Source organism: Anser brachyrhynchus (assembly GCF_964034855.1).
Source record: "Anser brachyrhynchus genome assembly, chromosome: 9".
Taxonomy (NCBI): Eukaryota; Metazoa; Chordata; class Aves; order Anseriformes; family Anatidae; genus Anser; species Anser brachyrhynchus.
In genome coordinates, this window is record NC_137703.1 from 26,312,101 (window position 1) to 26,333,559 (window position 21,459).

Genomic DNA, 21,459 nt, shown 5'->3' on the forward strand with positions numbered 1-21,459 from the left:
AGACACTTGACAAGAAGCTGTTTTCCAATTGTAATCCATTTCAGGTGTTCTGTCCCAACGAGCTCAGCCCCACTCGGGGCTGGCGAGGTGAAGCGCATGGAGCAGCTCACTGCACCTATTGCCCCTCTGCTTCTCTTGATAACGCATCAGAAATGGGCTTTGGTTGCTGATTCATATTTCTAATCTTCCTTTCCTGAACATACAATGTTCTTTTGTTAAATGAATGGTCTTTAATTAATGCATTTGCACAATGCAGGGACTTGCATGGGGATCGATGATAGGAAGCAACAGGGGATGGTTCCCTCCAAAATGGTTTGTCAGCATTGAGAAAGAAAAGGCAGCGTCTATGAAAGGGCCACTAATAATGCCCACACGTCTCTCACCATGTTGTCTGAGGGGACATTCCTTCCCTTGTTGACAGTCAAGTGTAATAAGTACATGTCTTCGCTCAATCATTACAGACCATAGAATTGTATTCTTTAATTAGCATGTACTGTTAGCCCTCCTTCCCTTTATGTGCCATTTTTTTGTCTTTTACATATCAGCAAAAATGTTTTCCTTCCGTTCTTTCTTTTTCTTGAATTCTTTTCTTTCTTGAATTCTTTTCTTGCTCTCCTTCTCTCTCTCTCTCTTTCTGCAGTCGAATGCATTCTTTATTGACAATATTGCTGCCAGACAAAGCCAACTTTTTGTCGTCTCTGGGTGTTAGGCAACTTCTTTCAAGTTTTCCTCCTCCTCCTCCTAAAAAAAAAAAAAAAAAAAAAAAAAAGGCGAAGCGGCAGTGCGCATGCGCCCCGCGGGGTTAGGGCTGCTGTGTGCCCAGGGCTGCAGCTGTCCAAATGGCAACGCCGAGCCTTACAAAGTCACGCGAAGAAATTCTGAGCAAGTTCAGGAGCTGCGAAACCCTGCAACATATTAAACCCGGTCAGTGCAACACGTAAGGCGAAGCGGGGTTACCTTTGGGTACTTCAGGCGATGAAAGGATTTCCTCTCCGAAAAAAATAAAAATCTCAGCACCCTCACAGGAAGTGTCACTGCGACGGGGACTCCTTTTGGGGGGAAAGTCGTTCAAACGAGCAATTTTAGCTCTCGCCCGCCCCGCCGGCACAATGACCCCTGCGCGCAGGGGGAGCCGAGCCCTGTGGGGCGGCCCCGGCGGGCACCTCCCGCCGAGCGCCGCTGACCTCCGACGGGACGCGTGTGCGAAGGGCTCGGCGGGCGCCGGCGGGGGGACCCGGCGACACAACGACAAAGGGACAGGGCTGGCCAAGGCAGGAACTCGGCTCACACCGGGCTCCGCTTTCTCACGCCGCGCTTCGGCCCATATGGAAAGGAGAACTCTTTTGAAGCCCCTGTTCTGAAAACCGGGATCTCGGAAATGAAGCCAACGAGGTGCTTGGGTTTGGTTTGGTTCTTTTAATGCAAACGCCAACCTAAAACGATTAACATTAGGAGAGGTTAAAGACCAACAAAAACCACGCGTTAGGACTTGATTGTACACCACATATACACCAGTTTGACAATTTCTTTTTCCAACTAATATAAAAACCAACAGAAAGACAAGGTCGTCTACACAGTGTTTTAGGAATGGCTCGGTATCGCCGGTACAAACACCTATTTTTAAAAGTGCACATTTGTAGAAATAACCATAGAAATGATAGGTTTATAAATATTTATTGTAAAAAAGTCCAAATATTAAAAATAAATAGTATGTTCAAACACACAACAGCACGTTCCTTCATTACCAAACATGTGATGAAGGAAAATATGGAATATAAGAAGTCTGAAAAGAGATACAGCATATCAACATTGCTAATGTTCTTGTAAGCTACATTTTCAGAGACATTTCTTCTCTGTACAATTCACATGTGGTAGATTTTCCCATAAATATGACAAGACCCGGGATTAATAATAACAATAATAGTAATAATAATACCCACTCCACTGCAGTTTGACTCGGTCTGCAGTTTGACTCAGGAAAAGTCCCACTAAATTAATGGGGTTGCTTAGAATGGCAGGATTGGGCTCAGATCATTCTGTAGCAACTAAAATAGAAGTACACTGATGAGTTACAAGGTCAAGGAATTCGTTTTACAAACAGAGCATTTAATGATCTCCAATGAGAAACTCCTAAATAAGCCCTTAGAAGGGAATGGTTTCAGTTCACACGGTGATGTTTATAAAATGAAGATACAAAAGAGATGTAGTTTGACTATCTTTACACTTATGGACAATAAAACATGGGAGCATATGGAAGCCATCGCTTTGAATGCGTTAACAACTTCGATACATTGCAGTATATACACGCTTAATAGGTATTCGGACTGTAAAAACGATCAAAGCCTTTACTCTTATGTGTGTGCTGTTGCTTTCATTCTACTGGAAAGAAAACGTTTGTTGGTCACATTCTGGTGGCAATGAAACTCAACAGTTCTGCCTCCCCCAAGAGCTGCATTCTGTGCAGCATATGTGTAGGAATAATTTATTAGACAGAAAAGTTCAGAGGATAAAATGCAAAAATGGACATCATTTCAACTTTCGAGCAGTAAGGTCATACAGACATCTATGGACATCTGTACACAGACAGTTTCACACAGACACAGACACATATATCCAGATGTATGTCTATACACAGCATTCGATAGTTTGGTATTTTCTGCACCCTCTGGGCCCCTAAAGTTATCTTTAAAAGTTTGATTTTATCTCTTTAGAAACGGTTTAAAGCTAACGGGCAGGGTGAGTTTGACAGAGAGGAGAACAAATCGCTGACAAAGAACCTTTTACGTTTCATCAGCGTTGTTAGGACGACGAGCAGGAATTTCTCAGATAATAACTCCCACTTCAAAGATTTCTCAGCTCAATAGAAATTGGACCATCCTTTTTATTCAACCACAAGGGCTGGCACTAAAGACGACTCAACTGTTTGAATTTTTTTTCATCGTGTTTATTTTTCCCCTATTCACTGGGGTACTTGGATAAAATAAACAACAAGACAATTACTGGAACATGGACTTCTAACTTTCCCGGGCCCATGGCTCAGTGCCCATGGCCCCGGCCGGCCGGGTGTCAAGTTCCGTGCCCCGTGGAGGCTGCGCGGGCCTCCGGGGGTGCCAGGGCGGCTGCCGAGGCCGGAGGTCCTCGGGGGGTCGGGGGCGGCCCGGGGGGGCTCCGCTTCCCGTCCTACCACCCTTCGGGAGGGCCGGGGCCGAGGGGTGCGCGGCCGGGGGCTCCGGGGCCAGGTTTTTTGGCCGGGGGCTGGCGGCGAGCGAGGCCAGAGGCCGCAGCCTCCCTTCGGCCGGGGTTGGAGGCTGCAGAGCCCGCCTCGGGGTGAGGGCGAAGCCGAGCGGGCCGCAACCCCGCCGAAGGGCCGGGGGTGGAGGAAGGATGTCCGTAGCGAGGGGCAGATTGAGTGTACTAAGCTAGCATGAAACCAAAGGTCAGTGCAAATGTATCTTAATAGACTGTCTCAAATGGAGTGTGCCTCCTTTGAAGGCCGCTTGCTATTGCTCTCCTCATTACCATAGCGATCCTAACGTGGCATGCTGATGCACCATAAAACTCACACTTTCAACCCCAAAATCAGGCCCTTTGAACAACCCGAGCTTGATTAGACCTTTCTCCTTTTCTTTTCCCCCTTAAAAACCATTTCCTTGCCTTTAGAAACTTGCCCTCAAATCCCAAATGCATTCTCTGATCCCGGCAGAAAGCAGAAACAAAAGTGAGCTGAGGAGAGGTTCAAGCGGGCCTTTTCTTCCTGACATTCTTATCCATTTTTATTATGATCTGGAACAAGTGCCCTGTTCGCGTGGGTTTTGTTTACCGGAAATTAAATGAAAATGATTTAGTTCGCGTCAAACAAAAATATATACTTGTATACACAAGAAAAAGGGTCTGTTAGACGTAAATATTATGTCCTTAATGAAAAGACTGGACGGGCTCCAGACTTCGCCTTTCACTATTTAAGTATGACTTGCCTATTGCCATAGAAATCCTAACTTACCATGAAGATTCACCGTTGTGAAGAAATACTTCTTTGTGCGAGCTTTCTTTGATGTCTAAGGCATAAGATTCAGGCTTTCAGCTGCGTCTGTCTAGATTACCTTGAGAGCAACGGGGTAGACATCTGTAACAAGCAAATGAAAAATTAAAGGTGATTAGCCCGCACATCCAAACACTTGTGCAAAAAGAGAAATAAAGAAATAAACAGATCTCAGGACAAGATGGAAACATCCTCCCTGCCCGCAGCTGCCTCCCCTACCTTTCCATTTCCACGGCACAAGTTTCGGGGGCTGCAGGGTCAGAGGGCAGCACTCGCCCCCCAGTTTGGGCTCCTCTCGCATTTCTCTCGACTGGGTAAGTCGCTGCGTGCCCCTCCCGGCACGGACACACCGGTGCTACCACTCGAGAGAAATGAACGGCGCATAAAACCCCAAAAAGTTGGGTACTTCGTGCGGGTGTGGCAGGGGACCCCGAGTTAGTGCCTCAGGAGGAAAATTAAGCTGCGGCAGGGGGGATGAGCTCTCTGCGGGGGTGTTTGTGCCACTGACCGGCTGTTTAGTTTCCTCCAGCTTTTACATTTCTGGATGCGAATACGCACATCTGTGTATCCGTGTGCACGTGCACTTGCACACACGGCAGCCCATCACCTGGGCCCAGAGGTGGTGCACAAGGGGAGAGGGGAAGTGGCTCCAGCAGCCTTCTGCCTGCACGGAGCGAGCCGTGGAAACCTCCTACAGCAGCCCCGGCTATTTATTTGCCTATCTGCTATTCTTAAACATCATTAAAGTAATTAACACGGCACCATTCGGCAGTTTCAAGCTACCCCACCGGAGGGTTTTGTGATTTTTTTTCCCCCTTCCTTCTCTCTCTCGTCCAGAGGAGCAACTCCGGCATGTTTGTGTAGGGTCTAGTTTTTTAGTCCTGGGGCAGGACGAACCTGCCAAAGCCGCGGTGTTGCTCGCTACGAGGATTTATCCCCGTCTTTATTTTCACAGGGCCGTGGAGCAGCGGCCCCAGGCCCCCGCTCTGCCGGGGGTCGCCCGGCCCTGGCCCCCCCCGCCGTGACGTCACCGGGCCGGCTGTGCCCTCCCCCCCCGGCCCCCTGCTCCCGGAGCCCCCTCTCCCAGGGCTGACGGGGGCATTGCCACCCCCGGGCTGCCTCGATTAGCCACTGCCGGCGGGGATATATATATATATATGTGTGTGTGTATATATGCATATATAGTTCTATACTGCAAGAGGGAAAAGTGGGGGGATGCTTTACAGAAACGTCCATCGAGAGAGTTAATTAATCAAAAAAATTTAATGGATCCATTTTGTACAATTCAGTAACAAATAATAGCTTATATATATATATATTTCTTTAAAAAAACACACTCGCACAGAAAATAGTGGGTGAACAGAACACTCCAGCACGAGATACTGTAGACAAGAGAAAGTCTGTATGGCTACAAATGTGTGTGAAACCGCTTTGGTTTTTCGGGTGGGAGAGGGAAGGGAAGGGAAGGGAAGGGAAGGGAAGGGAAGGGAAGGGAAGGGAAGGGAAGGGAAGGGAAGGGAAGGGAAGGGAAGAGGGAAGGGAAGGGAAGGGAAGGGAAGGGAAGGGAAGGGAAGGGAAGGGAAGGGAAGGGAAGGGAAGGGAAGGGAAGGGAAGGGAAGGGAAGGGAAGGGAAGGGAAGGGAAGGGAAGGGAAGGGAAGGGAAGGGAAGGGAAGGGAAGGGAAGGGAAGGGAAGGGAAGGGAAGGGAAGGGAAGGGAAGGGAAGGGAAGGGAAGGGAAGGGAAGGGAAGGGAAGGGAAGGGAAGGGAAGGGAAGGGAAGGGAAGGGAAGGGAAGGGAAGGGAAGGGAAGGGAAGGGAAGGGAAGGGAAGGGAAGGGAAGGGAAGGGAAGGGAAGGGAAGGGAAGGGAAGGGAAGGGAAGGGAAGGGAAGGGAAGGGAAGGGAAGGGAAGGGAAGGGAAGGGAGGAGGGAAGGGAGGAGGGAAGGGGGAGGGAGGAGGGAAGGGGGAGGGAGGAGGGAAGGGGGAGGGAGGAGGGAAGGGGGGGAAAAAGGGAGAGGAAGAGGAAGGGGAAGGGAAAGAGGAGGAAAGGGAGAGGGGAAGAGGAAGGGGAAGGGAAGAGGAAGGGAAGGGGGGAGGGGAAGGGAAGGAAAGGGGGAGGGGAAGAGGAAGGGAAGAGGCGAGGCGAGGCGAGGCGAGGCGAGGCGAGGCGAGGCGAGGCGAGGCGAGGCGAGGCGAGGCGAGGCGAGGCGAGGCAAGGCGAGGCAAGGCGAGGCAAGGCGAGGCAAGGCGAGGCAAGGCGAGGCAAGGCGAGGCAAGGCAAGGCAAGGCAAGGCAAGGCAAGGCAAGGCAAGGCAAGGCAAGGCAAGGCAAGGCAAGGCAAGGCAAGGCAAGGCAAGGCAAGGCAAGGCAAGGCAAGGAAAGGCAAGGAAAGGCAAGGAAAGGCAAGGAAAGGCAAGGAAAGGAAAGGAAAGGAAAGGAAAGGAAAGGAAAGGAAAGGAAAGGAAAGGAAAGGAAAGGAAAGGAAAGGAAAGGAAAGGAAAGGAAAGGAAACTCTGTGGGCTTGTAAACAAACTGGAGCGAGGCGGTCAGAGGGGGGGCGTATGGGGCGGGGGGGGGGAAGGAGGCAACAGCCCTCCGGGGCACGGGGGCCGGGGCTCAGGTCTCTGCCTCCCCGGGGCCGAGCTCCCACCGCGGCCCCTCTCCTCCTCTCCCGCTCGATCTCCCCGTGCCCTGCAGCCGCGCTCCCGGTCCCCAGCCCGCCGGGGCCGCCCGCCGCCGCCTTCCGCCCCTAGCAGTGGGGCCGGGGCTGCCCGTCGGGGCGCGACGGCGGGGGGGCGGCGGGGGGCCCGGGGGGGCCGGGGGGGCCGCGGGCCCCCGCGCCCTGACACACGTACCATTCGCTCAGGTTGGCGGCGGGCGGCGCGGGCGCGGAGGGCTCGGCGTGGGAACACGAGGCGGGGGGCTCCCGGCCGGAGTCCGAGGAGGGGGACACCAAGGAGGGCGTGGAGGACTCGTAGCCGGAGCTGGGAGGAGGGGATTTGCAGTGCACTTTCATGTGTTTTCGCAGGGAGCTGGGGTGGGTGTAGGACTTGTCGCAGCCTCTCACTTTGCAGTTGTAGGGCTTGTCGCTGGTGTGGACGTGCGAGTGCTTCTTCCTGTCACTGCTGTTGGCGAAGCGTCTGTCGCAGCCCTCGAATTCGCATTTGAACGGCTTCTCCCCTGCAGGAGGGAACGGGCGAGCACAGCTGTTAGTAAGGGGGCCGCGGGGCACCCCCTGCCCTGCCTTCCCTCCCTCCGTCCCTAGGCACGGCTCCCCCCGAGGCTGCTCCCCCTCCGGCCCTTCCCCGCCGAGCTGCCCCGGCCGCCGCCCTCTGCCCGCCCGGCTGCGCCGCCGGCTCCGCCGCGGGAGCTCCCTGCCCGGCCAGCTCCAAGCCACTCCTTCCCCTGCCCTCCGTGTCGACGTGGGGTTTTGTGCAAAAGACAAAGCCCCGAGATAAGGAAAACTTAGAGGCCAAGTGCTCTGTCCGGGTAAACAATGTGCGCCGTCCCTGCGGACTCCGGTGTCCCGCAGAAGGAGCGGTCAGTGATTTATCCATGGGAACGTTTCTACGTTAAATACATTTCTCACACTACCGGAGGTGTACGTGGGAATATTATTCATCACCTCGCCAGATCGCATCTCCTCCACTCCTTTCTCGCGCTGATTACAATCCCGGGGAAGACCTGCATCCCCGCGCCCTTCCCCGCTGCCCTGCTTGCTGATGCCGTGCGTTAAAGCCCAAAATCTTGGTAAAAGACAGCGATGGTGGGGGGCGAAACGGCAGGGATTCGGCTGGAGGATGACTAGGCCGGTGCACGGTTCTGTCGGGAGGGTAGGATCCTCTTTTCATTTGAGCCTACTCAGTCATGGAAGGAATTGCAATCGGGATTAATTTGTCGGGTAATACGATAAGTGACGTTAAGCATAATAGAAATATAATCGTGTTGCCAGAGTCGTGTGCGAGTTTAACCTCGGATGGTGTGGACCGGGCATGGTACACGATATAGAGAAGGCTTTCGAGGAAACGTGCCACAGACAGCTTCAGGATGCAGTGATGACTACGTTATTGTCCCTGATAACAGCAAACTACAAAAGCCTGCTTGCCAAGGAGCACGCAGGTCCTGCAGCATCCGAGTATGAAAATAAACTTCTCATTCGTCCAAAGCCCAAAAGTATCGGGGAGCAGAGGACACCACAAAATATACAGCCGAACCTTAAACGTGAAGAGCAAACAAAGCCACTGTGTTCACCGTCATGGTGTATATGGTGGAAAGGACTTTGAACATGTATAAAACCTTCGAGGTTTTGTGTTCTAATTTGTTGCCCCCTACACCCACCCCCCCGATCGTCACGATTAAATTTCGGAGGGACGCAGCCCACCTCTCACTCGGGTCTGAACACAGGCACATAAAGGAAGGCATTCCAAATATTTCACATGAATGCACTTTATGCAAGGTAGGTGGGAAAAAGCTCATGGCTTCTCGTTTGAAGTGTGTCTTCTCCACTGTAATAATCAATGCCGATCTCTCACACCGTGCACCGCTAACATTTGCACAGAGTATTGGTAAACACCTGGCATTAGAGAGAATGGGGGAAAGGTTAAAAATAAGGTCTCTTAGAAAATGATGCAGGTTGTAACCAAATACTGTCCCTATACACTGGTGCATATGCATAGGCACACGCACGCATATAATCTAATTATAGCTCCACGTAAGGAAACAATTTGACCTTCAGCATCTAAGTTGAGACAACAAATCAAGGATATTAGTGTAGTACAAGCAAGCAGTAAGTTAGGAGACCCCAGGGAAAGCCGTCGTCATAAGCACTCCGGTTGTGCAAATTGAGTTGCATTCAGGTAAAAGAGGGCTGCGGCACGTTCTGCTTTCTCCGGGGTTGAAAAATGTGGAACTTGACTTAACCCCGTGAAAGAGCCGCCGAAAAGCCCCTCCGTGCGCTCAGACAGCGACGGGGAAGAGGGCAGCGTTTTCGCAGTCGTCTGCTCTGCATTCTCTGAACGCCTCGCCTCGCTAAAGAGGAGCCAGCCGAGCCTTTTGCAAGTATTCCTTTCGCGAGAGCGGCTTTTTCTTACGTGGAAATCCCTACCCGCGAGGGAGAGGCCACGTTACAGCCCGGGCACCGAGGTGCGGCGATGCAGCCACGCAGAAAGTTCCCCGGGCGATGGAAGGAGCGCAGGAGCCCAACCCCGCCATTTTAACCCCACACTTGTAGCTGGTGCCAAAGCGGTCGGTGCAATTCGGCTGCGAAACCGGGGCATAATCCCCCGGCTCCGGGAGTGGATTAAGGTATTTACCAACTTCTCCAGGGGGTGGGAGGCCGGCGGTGGTGGCCCCGGGGCTGCAGGCGAGGCGCGGGGGGCGGCCTGCAGGGCGAGGGCTGCGGCGCCCGCCTCGCCCCATTGTTCCCGGCCCCGCTGGGAAGGCGCAGGGGGGTCCCGGTCGCGCCCCTCGGCCCGCTGCCGGCTTCGGGGCCAGCCCCGAGCGGGGAGAGCTCGGCCGTCGCCAGCAAGCCCTCCGCCTGCTCCCCGGCCTGGGAGAAATCCGAAGTCATGAATATTTGAGGAGGCAATAATTTTCCTGTTGAACCTAGGACTGTCTTCATGAATAATTTGTAGCGAGTTCTATTAGGGTTTCAGAAACATTTCGCTTTTGACAACTTCTGGGTGTTTAACAGAAACGGTGGAACCATAAAGGCCCTGCAGGAGTTTTCACAATACAGCAATTAATCACCGGGAAAGTTAAAGTGAAAAGTACAGACGCACGGAATTATGTTTAATAAACGCAAGGCTCCGATCTCGGGTTTGCCCTGAACCTGCCTCTCCGATGTAGGTCACTTTCCCCAAGAATTTAACCATTTTCTGCTTCAGATACTTCAAACTGTGAGGCCGTTAAAGAGCAGTAAAAGTTTGTTTACTTAAGAAAAACACCGTCATTAAGGGATGAGCTCTCCCGGTTAATGGCTGTACCTGTTCTGATCCGCCAAGGAGCTAGCTCGGATACAAGTTATGTGACCCGGGGATACTCCTTTCTTCTCGAAAAGGGGGCTGAGAAGGCAGCAGAGGAACCCAACTTCGCTGTTGCCCCCCCTCCGCACAGATGAGCTACTCACAGAGCGATGGAAAAATAATTAGGTGACGAGTGATGCTTGCTGTAAAATCTCCGTGCTATGCTTAGACGATAGCGATACGAAATTAGTATATATGTCATGCATATTATACTACGTCGAGTTATAGCATAAAAATGCAACTCCTCGAAGGTCAAACCGCACCGGGCGTGGGAGAAGGGGAGTTTTATGAACTGGAGGGCGAAAAAAATCGTTTGGCTGTAAGCAGGTCTTACAATAGGATTATGTAGTTCCCCTCGCAGTGCATAAGGCTGTACAGGAGGGGGTGGGAGGTGGAAAACCTTACACTAGAACTGATTACATTTTCCAAAAAAGGACTTATTTCTTATCTTCTTCCTCAGATAAAAAAAAAAAAAAAAAAAAAAAAGCCAGCGCTACAGACTACGAACACCGTCTGCTAAAATAATTAATACAACTTCACAAGCTGCTTCTGGAAGTGTGAAAACTTTCTACGTGTAATTTCATTAATTATAAATGCTTTCCTGCCCGGAAGAGTTCAAACAAAGTTTTGCGAGATCGTCCAGCGAGTTACTTTATTTTCTCTTAGCTAGAACTACCAGACGTTTCTGACACATGTCCCAATTTCGCTTCACAGATCTGCAAATGACATTTCAAAACGTACGGGCCGAAACAATACCGGGTTTTCTTCTCCTCTTTTTCCCTCCCGAGAATCAGAACTCGCAACTCCCCATATCTGCGAACGCAAGGAGTCCTCGGCTGGCGATGCTCATTAAAAATGTCACTGTTATTCAGATCAAACATTTGAAACTCCCTCTGACCAAAACAAAACTGTTGAACGAAAAGGTCGCAGCTGTGTTATTCTCACAATGTTAGAGCAGCAGCATCTCAGCGACATCAGTCAAAACTGACTAGACAAGTTGTAACTCCTATTGTTCGCATTTAATTTGTGAGCTTACACAATGATTTCATTTTTTTCTCCAACTACTTTAAACTGCCAAAAAAAAAAAATTCTCGCATGTGTGAAGAAACAGAAATTGTAGCCATGTCACTCGGTATTTTCACAGATCTACCCGCATACACGGTACAGCACTCTCCGCACAAGCAGCAAAAATACGGACGAGAATTCTGAGATTTGTTCTCGCTCACCTCCCCCCCCCTTTTTTTTTTCATTTCTCCCCCCTCCCTCCAAGCGGTAAAGAAGCAAACAAATCTGAGAATTTATTTTCCAGAAGTACTTGGCGTGCATTCAATAACAACGCAAAGGATACATTAAAACAAAATAAAGCAAAACCGTATGCTGAATAACACAGAGAGTAAAGAGAGCTTTACATACTGACCTGTATGAGTTCTTTTGTGTATTTTGAGATTCTCTGATCTGGCAAACACTTTACCACAGCCTGGGAAAGGACAGGGGAAAGGTTTTTCACCTGTGTGGACTCTGATGTGATTTACAAGTTTGTATTTGGCCTTGAAAGGCTTCCCTTCTCTTGGACACTCTTCCCAGAAACATATGTGATTGGACTGCTCGGGTCCTCCAACGTGCTCCACGGTGACATGAGTCACCAGCTCGTGCATCGTGCTGAAAGTTTTCGAGCATAATTTTTTGGGAGTCTGGTCCAACTCAATCCACTTACAGATGAGTTCCTGTTTGATGGGCTGCCTCATGTAACGAAAGAAGGCACCCGGGCCGTGGTGTGGAGCCAGGTTCACGTTCAGATTCATGCCACCGTAGCTATGAAGTGAAGAAGCAGCAAAAGGATCTGTCCTGGAGGCTGGTACTTGAGTGAAATGTTCAGACCTGGCGTACATTTCTCCAGGTAACCCCAGTCTTATCTGTCCGTTTAGATGGCCACCTGGAGCTGCATGGGGAGGCTGCTCATGGAGTCCAGTGAACAGAGAGGGATTCCCAGCTTCTGAGTGGTGGTGCTGGTGGTGACCATGGTGTCCGGGGTAGCTACCTGTTGTTGAGACAAACAGTCCGTGGTGAGAACTTGCAGCGGGGTGCTGCTCGGTCAGCCCTGGCATGAGTGGGGCCGGCAGGTCTCTGCGTATGAAAAAGTCCCTACCTGCTGCCAGAGCCTGGGCTGTGTGAGAGACGGGGTAGGGGAGTGCTGGTGACTGCGCCGGGCCAAACGCTCCTGTTTGACTAGAGACCACCTGGGCTTGGCCTGCCGGATGATGAGGAGGATGATGATGATGATGGTGGTGGTGGTGGTGGTGGAGCTGGTGGCGGGGCTGAGGGGCAGGGCTGAGCTTAAGGGCCGCGGGGCGATGCTGAGGAGGAGGCTGAGGAGGAGGATGGTGGCGGTGCCCCATGTGTTCTGGCCCAAGGCGGGACTCGGCGGCGTGCTCCCCCGGCGGCGTGGGTGCCGTGGCGTGGGGGTGCCCGGCGAAGGCCGGGAAGGCCGGCATGCTCGGAGGGGGGCGGTGGTGGAGCTGGGGGCGAGGAGCCCCCGCCAAGTCTACTAAGCTCAGCGCCGTGCTCCGCCGGGAGAGTGCAGCAGGGTCCATCACTGGGATCCCCAAAGCATCCACGCTCATTAGCTTCTAATGCTAAAAAGTCACCTGACGGCGGGGAGGAGAGAGAGAAAGGGGGAAAAACAGAAAAAAAAAAAAAACCCACAACTGTTTTCCTTTCTTTCTTACCCCCCCCCCCCCAAAAAAAAAAAAGTTTCCCCGTCCCGCTGCCCCCGCCGGCGGCGCGCACGGGCGGCGGCGCTGCCAGCGGGTGGGCTGCGCTGGGGGGGCGGCGGGGGCTCGGCTTTTGGCGGCGGCGGGAATGGGAGGTCCCCACGCGGAGCCCGGCCTCCTCCCGGGGCCGGGCAGCCCCACGCGGTGCGGGACGGGACGGGACGGAGAGGAACGGGTCGGGACGGGACGGGTCGGGTCGGGACGGGACGGGACCGAACGGGTCAGGACAGGGCGCGGGCGGCCGCACGCCGCCTCCGGGCCGCAGCGCCGGACCCGGCGGGCAAACAATCGCCGCGCCCTCCCATTGGCTGCCGCTGCTGTGACGTCACCGATGACAGATCCCGCCGCCGACCGAAAGGGTTAGCGCCCGGCCCGGGTGGGGGGCTGAGCGGCGGGAGGGGCACTGCGCATGCGCCTCCGCCGGCCTCCCTCCCCCTCACCCCTGCCCCGCCCCGCCGAGCCCCTGGCGGCGGCACGGCCCGGTCCGGGGGCATGGCACGGCACGGCACGGCACGGGACCGCAGCCCTGCTCGGGGCTGGGGTCCAAACGGGGGGCTGCCCCCGCTCCCCGCCATCGGGCACGGGCCCGGTTCCCCCGGGGCTGCCGCCGTCGCGGGAACAAAGCCGCGGCGGGCGGGGGGAGGCCGGGAGGGAGCGCACCGACTGCTCCCCATCCATATACCGGCCTCCGCCTTTGTTGGCCGGGGGCGCCCTGCCCGTCGGGGCTCCCCCAGGAGGGCCGCGGCACTCGCGGGCAGGCGGGCGGGGGTCGGGGGCAGGCGGCGAGGGGCAGGCGCGGGGCCGCACAAAGGGCTCGGGGAGCTCCCGCCGCCGGCCCCCGGCAGGTTGTAGGGTTATCTGGGGGCTGGCTGCCGGGGCGATGCGAGAAACCGGCATGCCCAGACTGAATCGGAGGGTTTAACCCAGAAGAGGGAGTCTCTCTCCCTTGCCGGGTCGCTCTCTAGCACTTGCAGGGGACTTCCACGTAAAATCCCCATCCTTGGCTCGAGGAAAAAGCATCGCGATACGTTCGTGAACGCCTCGCTGCTGATGCTCCTCACCTGGAGGAGTGAGCGCGGTGTGTGGGATTTGCGTTGCTAATGATGAAAGTGCGGGTCGGGGCTTCAGGCGGCTTCACGGCGAGGCCTTGTAGGTTTAGAAAAGCTTAGGGCTTCTGCCCAGAAGGAAGCTCCTACTTTTTTAAGTTTTTAAGAATAAGGGTTTAAGTTTTTAAGAATAGGGTTGTGAACTTAAAAAAAAAGGCAATGAAAACTGGGAAAAGACGGAAGAAAGAGGGCTTCCGCTTCGAGAAAGAAAAACACAACTGTAAATATCTGCCCACAGCATTACCCCAGAGCTCGGGTCCTGACATAGAGGTGAGTCCACCAATAAACTCTGAGTGGCATATAGAGCAAATAGAGCAGCAATTAGTTCTCTAACCGTCGGACAAACTCCCAGCATTTGGGTCCACCACCTTAGTGTTACCTTCCCAAGGGATGCTCCCTCGCACACACACCAGGTGAAGCTCCCCGCCCAGAAGTCTGGATTTCCAGAAAAGTTTAACAGTATCGGCAATCGATTGGCTTTACGACAAGTAGCAAAGCAAGAAAACGCCTGGCATTCTCAGCCCACCTACTCTCATAACAGAAGCTACCAGCAAACGATAGAAAATTGTAAGATTAAAGCCTAGGACATACATAACTGCACAGGGGACGTTTTATCACAGTTCCCTATACTGCGGCTGGCTGCAGTTAAATATTTTGGCTCTGGTTGGCTTTCACCCTATTTCCCCTGTAACACAAATCTAATATTTAGGTAGCTAGCTGTAGATACATCCTCGTGTACATCTTTCTGAGTGGAGATGATGAAAAGTGGCAAATGATGCAATTAGCTCTCCAGCCTTACATAACATGTTTACGCAGGCATTTTACACCACACACCATCCTCACAATAACTTAACTTTCAAATCTACTTGCTCTACAGAATGGATTTGACAGTCCCATTCATGACCATCTCAACAGGAGTGCACGGAAGAGACAAACGTTAGTAAGTATGAATCTGTTACTTACAAATGTACTGAGAGTGTGCATTCCTAATAAAGCTGCTTTCCTCCTACCTCCTTAAAACCCTTCATCTCTACATACTTGTTATCCACCGATTCTGACACTTCCCAGTCAAGGGAGGAAACATCTGGAACAGTTTATCAATTAAAAAAATGTTATAACCGCTTTTGCCCTACGCTCCCTGAAGATATTGCAATGCTTTCTCGCCAGACACTAATGGCTCTCGGCTCGTCCCTCATTCCGGGCATCCTCCCACTCCCGTTTGCGGACAGGGAGAGAGCCCCCGGTCCGGGGGGACCCTCCCCGGCAGGTGTAGGTGCTGGGGGTCCCTCCCCGGCAGGTGAAGGTGCTGGGTGCCCTCCTCAGCGGGAGCTCCACGCGTGGGGAGCGGCGCGGTGCGGGCGCGGGCCGCCACTTGGCGGCGGGGAGGCGGGGAGACGGCGAGAGGAGGGGAGCGGGGCCGAAGCCAGCCGGCAGCTGCAGGCTGCTCAGCTCGCAGGGCGTTGGGAGAAGTTGCCTGCCTGTTTACGTGGCCCTTTGGCAGCTTCAGCTCGTCCGGCTGCCACTTGAGGAGTGACCAAGGTCTCCCGCTTCTTGGCAGCGATCTGAGCCGTATTGGACCAGATAAGCCAGGCTCTCGGCACATTCTCAAATGTATCAACATCAGCCTGTGCAGGGCCAAGATTTTTTTTTTTTTTTAAGTTTCTTTTCCAACCCACCTGCTTACGGTAAGGGCATCCCCTTCGGGACTCCCCTGGGATTCCTGAGCTTGACGAGCTGAACTTTTCCAGGCAGAAAGCGAGAACGCTCAAATAGCAAAGCAGAAACATCCTGAGCTAAAGCCGCAACTCAGACACCAGGGCAGGTCCGGTGCTAGAGTACACTCAGAGGGACCATGGTGCTCTCTTTGGTGCCTGACCCAGGGGGAATCAACGTGTGTAGAAGGGCAGCTTGGTGCCCAGTACGATTTTGCTAGTAACCGCGACCCCAACCGCAGTCCCCGGCCCCAAATCCCACCTGTGTTGGGGGTCTGCTTTAGAAAGGTGACAAGTGGCAGGGATGAGCACCCGGATTTCCTCCTGTAAGTCGAGTCCCAGGCACCTTTCCTGCTTTCTGCCCCTTCCCTGCGGGACCCAGGGCTCCGACTGGCCCCAGCCCTGTAGCTCCTGCCCACGCCTCGGGTCCATCCTGCCCGCACCCCTACACCGCAACCTGCGCCTGCCATGGCCTAGGGGACCGAAAAGCAGCCGCACAGCCCTGGGGACGGGTGCCACCCCAGCTGCGCGGAGCTGCTTTACTGACCCACAGTGGTTTGCCTTGTGTTTGGTAGGCATCTACCCAAGCAGCAAGGCGCCGATCAGTATTGCTACCTTGGCTGGAGACAGGGCTTGCTGGAAGGTGATACAGAAGTCCCAGGAAAGCAGGAGCTGCTCGTGTTTGTGCTCCTTGAATTGGGGCCAAAACCCGCTCACCCCTGAGAGGTGCTCAGCGCAAGGGCCGGCTCCTGCCCTGGGAAGCATGGCCAAGAGCAAAAGCTGACCTCCAGCCCCCTGGCTGTGCCCTCCCAACCCTGCCTCTGTGAACATTTCCCCTCCCCGATGAGCTGCCGGCAACTTTCCGGCCGGTGCCCTGGGCTGGGAGGGGCTGCCCTGAGACCTCCATACAGCAGCTTCCAGGGGGTTTCATTAGGTTTCAACTCCCGGACGAGAGGAACGGATTAATATGAAAATCCTAATAGTTACTCAAAGGAAGCACAAAAAAAAAAAAAAAAAAAAAGAGAGAGAGAGAGAGAGAAAGAGGAAGAGAAAGAGAGGACCGAGCAGTCATCCTGCGCGGTTCCATAGCCATCGAAGTCGCCTTTGGCCGGGAGGCAGAAGGGAGGCAGAGGCTGGCACAGGGGCAGGGAGCAGGAGCGGAGCCCGAGCCTCTGGCAGCCCCGGCAGAAGGCACTGCTGCCCAGGAGGAGGTGGGTCAGGGGAGCCTCTCAGCAAGCTCAGCATCTCCTCGGAGAGAAGGGCACCGACTGGCTTGGGATCATCGTACTCCTTTGTTTCTGTTTCCTTGCTCCATCTCCGCTCACGGGGACTTATTTCAGGGTTCCCGACTAAGGGGAATTCAGCCATCAGACGAGCTAGGGCTGGTGCCTAGGTTCGTCTCTCACTTTTTGTAACCTAGAGCTACCCTACGACAGGCAAATCATATGCTTATTTTAAATAGAATATTTCATTCAGTACCTCAAGATTAAGGTATTCCTGTCAGATAAGCTGTCAGTCACTAGCTACTTAGACAACACATTGTAGAAGCCTGGTATCCCTGGTAAAGATGATACATATCATGTAAACCCCATCAACAAGATCAAAGTCTTCTTCTTTAATAGGATCCAATACATGTCAAACCTCATTCCAATCAAATCATCCGTAAATGAATTCAAGATGAATATGTCATAGAATAATGTGACAGTGCAATCACATGGGGTCAGGGGTTGTTGTTTCAATGAGAGAGTCGTCAAATATTAATTCTAGAACCTCCAAATGAATAGGCATTGAGCAGGATTAGGCAGCTGCTGGTGGGGCGTTCTGTCGCTGATTTGTGTTTATGCAAGTACTAAGCTGAAAAAAATATTGTCTCCTTTGAACTGAAAAAAGGCCATATTTTAACTTACTTGACTTTTCCAGGATGTTTCTGTAAAGTCGTTTTCTTTTCCTCATTACAAGGGGAGTCTTGTGCCTCATTTCCTGACTTTGTTCCTGTTTGGGAAGAGGGGTGGAAAGTTAAGACCAAAAACATTTGTGTGTGTGATATAAAAAGAGGACGGCGCTATATGTCTCGGGCATCGTGGGTTCAAAAAGAAGAAAGAAACAAAAGAAAAGCAAAAAAAAAAACCAAAACCCAAGTGTTAAGCAGCGAGGGTTGGGGGAGAGACAGGCTTGCTCCGAAGGGAAACTGGAGGCTGTCTCCTCAGCAAACCGGCACATGTTTTATGGAGTCATGAAGTTTCCATGGCTGATTAAGGGAAAAAAATTATGAAAGGACATATTTCCAAATTCTCCTTTGATCTGACATTCACCTTCTGGCAGGCTGTTGTGAGGCGGGTTTTTATCAACTCGACTATATTGTTTACAGATCCTTCCTTCCCTAAATTAAATTTCGGACTCTCTGCGAGCCTCCAACACAAGTTGTTGTCTCAGCAAGGATTAGTATAGTACCACCCTAGCACTTTTCCCTGCCTATAATTTTCAGCTTGCTCTTTGCACTCCGCAAGGCAGAGCACTGTCACTGCTGCAGGCAGAACTTGGCACATCTCTCTTTGAGCGGCAGCAATAACCCCGAATGCAGATCGGGGGTTTGATACAATGACCGAGTCCGAATTTTTGCAGATACTGTTGAAATTCTCAGGTATTTTGCACTACAGAAAAGCAGAAGAGAATCTCACACGTGTTTTTTTTTCTAAGGACATTATTATTACTATTGCAGTTGCTACTATTATTATTGGGACTCCAGGGCTGGGAAATAAAAATCTATACTAACACAAATAATTGATGAGATTAATTATGAAACTTCATCAGAGTATCACAGGCATACTCCATCACAAATAATTTGATGCCCTCAATATTTTCACCGCTGTGACGAAAATTACTGCCGAAATAAAAAGAACTATAGGAAGCCCTTAGGAATTATTTTTGCGAGTCGACTTCCATTCATGCTCACAAGTTTATGAAGCCAGAGCAGCAAACAGTGTCCTGCTAGCGAGAGTTTTGCAGGACTTGTGCTTTATTGGTTAGGATGGGAGGCTGGAGGAGTTAGGAGTGCTCAGCTCCTAAGCGTTCGCCAAAAACTTGTTGAAACTGGACAAAAAAAAAATCGCTGCATTTAATATTTCAAATGGTTACCAGATGACAAAAAAGAAGGCAAAACAGTTGTGGATTTGAGAGTAAATATTGGCTAGAACTCTGCCTCGACCTCTCAGCCTCTGTGATCCGCGGAGTGCCTCTGGTGCAGCAGGGGCGCGGAGGGCGCCCAGCGCCCGGGCAGGATGGCCCCGTCTTGCTCCGCAGGCTCCCGGCCGGGCCGAGCCCGGGGGCTCCGGTGCGGGGTGCGGGACCCCCGCGGGGGCCCTAGCTGGTACCGGGGGGCTCGGGGCTCCCGCGGGGCAGCCTCTGGCTGGGTGCAGGCGAGACCCGGCCCCCCTTCCCCAGACTAGCGGCCAGAGGTGCGCGGCCCCCCGGCTGCGCGGGGCCGGGAGCGCGCAGCCCCCGTGGGAGCCCCGGTGCCCGGTTCGGCGGTGCTGCCCCGGGGTGCGCGACTCGGGCGGAGCGGGTGGCAGGCAGGCGGCGTGTGCCCGGCTGGGCAAGCAACCTGTGCTGCTCGGGGTGACGGGCAGGAGGGAGTGCTCGGTGCACAAATTAAGTTCCTCGACACCGGGTGGAGAAAGCCCCGAGCCCACCCCAACGATCGGGCTCCCGGAGAGGGGAAAGCGGCACTGCTCGCCCCCGGCCGTGCTGCCTGGTGCTGGGGGCCGTGCCTGACGAAGCGAGGAACCCCCGGTGCACGGGGCTGGCACGCAGAGCCGGGCTCGGGTCAGAGGTCACCCTGGGTGGCGACGTGGGGGCTTCTCCCCTATCCCAGGCAGCCCTTGGGGCCGGGGTCCCAGCCCCTCCGAGGGCGCTGTGGGAAGCTGGCGGCAGCGCCCAGCTCCTTGGCAGCTCCCCCGGCCCTGCCCGCGGGGGGTGGGAAGGTAGGGGGTGTTGGAGAGGGCCGGCCGAGCTCCGTCCCTCCTGCAGCCGCCTATAAAAAAGGGAGAGCGGGGCCGGAGCGCCGGCTCCCCCGGCGTGTCCCCGTGGCACCGGGCGCGGCGGTGGGCGAGGCGCTGGGCGGGGTGCGCATCCCCCGGGACGCCTCCCCACGGGGCTCGCTATTGTCAGCGCTCCTCGCCCTCTGCCCTCCGCCCCGGGCCCCACCGGTCCCTCCTGGTCGGCCGCAGGACCCTGTCGGCCCCGCCGCCTGCCCTTCCCCGCCGAGCCCGGCCGCCGTCGGGGCTGCCGAGACCCCGCTTAGGGCTGGGAGCACCCACGCCCCGCTCCGCGGCCCCCCGCCGCCCGTCCTTGCGCAGTGTGCCGGGCCGGGCCACCCCCTCGGGGCCGAGGGGGGAGCGGGAGGGAGGGCGTGCAGCTGTCGGAGGGTGCCGGTGCCCCCCTCGACGGCTCCCGGGGGCTTCTCCCTCCGCCCGCCCCGGGGACTGGCCCCACGTGGGCGAGGGGGCGCCGAGGCACTGCCCCTCGGCACCGCAGGACTCCTGCCCTCCTCCCCCGGGGTGGCCGAGCCTCCTCCTGCCCGTGTCCCGCCCCCCCGGGGGCAGGGAGCTGTCGCCCAAGGTGTCGGGGAAGGCGATGGGGGAAGCCTGGTGCCCGGGCTGCCAAGGTCCCCCCTCCTCCCAGGCACTTACCCCTTCGACCTGTTGAAGGTTTCTCCTCATTTCTGAACAGGCAAAAATTAACGTTGGGAGGGGGTGCGGGTGTGGGGGGGCTGCGGGGGAGGGGAGGGAGAAGAAAGGAAGAAAGAATGAAAGAAGAAAACAATACCCCCCCCCCCCCGTAAGAACCCACCACCTCTTTGGCGCTTCCATCGAGGCGGTCATCCTTCATTTCTTCTTTTCTTGCTTTCTGGAAGCAGTTAGGGAATGTATGATGAAGCAGAAATGAGCCGTCAGGATGATATTTTAATGGCTTATATGTCACGTTGGTGCATGTGGCTTTGAACTGGAGCAGCTTTCGTTTCCTGCAGAGAGCGCGCCACAAATCCCACTTGATAACTTCTACAACCCACAACACTTTTTTTTTTTTTTTTACATTCACTCTTACACTGTATATTTAGATACGCTTCCTAAAAGTACCCTGTCGTCTGCCTTCTCCTATATTTTGTACGGACCTGGAATGATCACTGGGTCCCCCCCCTGCACTTGGAGGAAGCCTAGCACTGGACTACCTAACTTTCAGGATCTCCTAATGCCATCACCCTGCAGATTTCACAGTTATGCTGCCTACTTTGTCCTTTGCCCAGGTTAATTTTAGAAACATATACAGAGAATAATGTAACGTCCGCCTAAAGACCATGTCCCCACTGAGGTGCGTACGTAGAGCGGGTATACCTGTTGCTATAAGCTACTGCAATTCCTCCGAGTGGATTTTGCAGAATAAATGCAAACGTGTAGATTTAGCCCATCATTATCCTGAAAAGCTGTAAAGCCTCCCAAGATCCAAGGGAAATTACATAATGCATTTGCTTTGAAAGCGAGCTGCATGCATTGAGCACAGGCAAACTGCATCTGCAGATAAAGTGCAGCGAAATGCTCCTTCAAGGCATATCCAAGTTTATTTGTTGTTGTTTGCTTATTTGCTTGTTTGTTTGTATTCTAGGCAATGGCCATTTTAATGGCTCCTGAAATTATGCAGTTCTCAAGCGAGAAGTGCTTGCGCAGTGTCGCTGCTTATCTGATCGCCCAGTACCTGCGCTGCGGATTGCTTCCCAGCGCCTTTCAGCCCACAGGATGAGTTTAAAGTTTCTTTGT

At 53.7% G+C, this 21,459-nt stretch overlaps 1 protein-coding gene across 6 annotated transcripts; it reads right to left on the bottom strand.

Moving 5' to 3' along the window:
• Nucleotides 1-749: 749 nt before the first annotated feature.
• ZIC4 (Zic family member 4) lies at nt 750-21,162 on the bottom strand (the record flags this gene model as incomplete). Of its 6 annotated transcripts, none has more annotated exons than XR_013954677.1 (5): nt 750-1,433; nt 4,001-4,123; nt 6,893-7,021; nt 7,105-7,217; nt 11,478-12,681. XR_013954677.1 is itself a non-coding variant. In XM_080603720.1 (5 exons), coding segments are annotated over 5 exons (1,071 nt in total). The 6 variants fall into 6 exon arrangements, 5 of the variants coding, with proteins under 5 accessions (XP_080459846.1, XP_080459845.1, XP_080459844.1 ...); XM_080603720.1 differs by adding exons at nt 17,557-17,641; nt 20,498-21,162 and having other exon boundaries at nt 750-4,123; nt 6,893-7,217; nt 11,478-12,098; XM_080603719.1 differs by having other exon boundaries at nt 750-4,123; nt 6,893-7,217; nt 11,478-12,098; nt 12,207-12,681.
• Between the last annotated feature and the right edge of the window lie 297 nt (nt 21,163-21,459).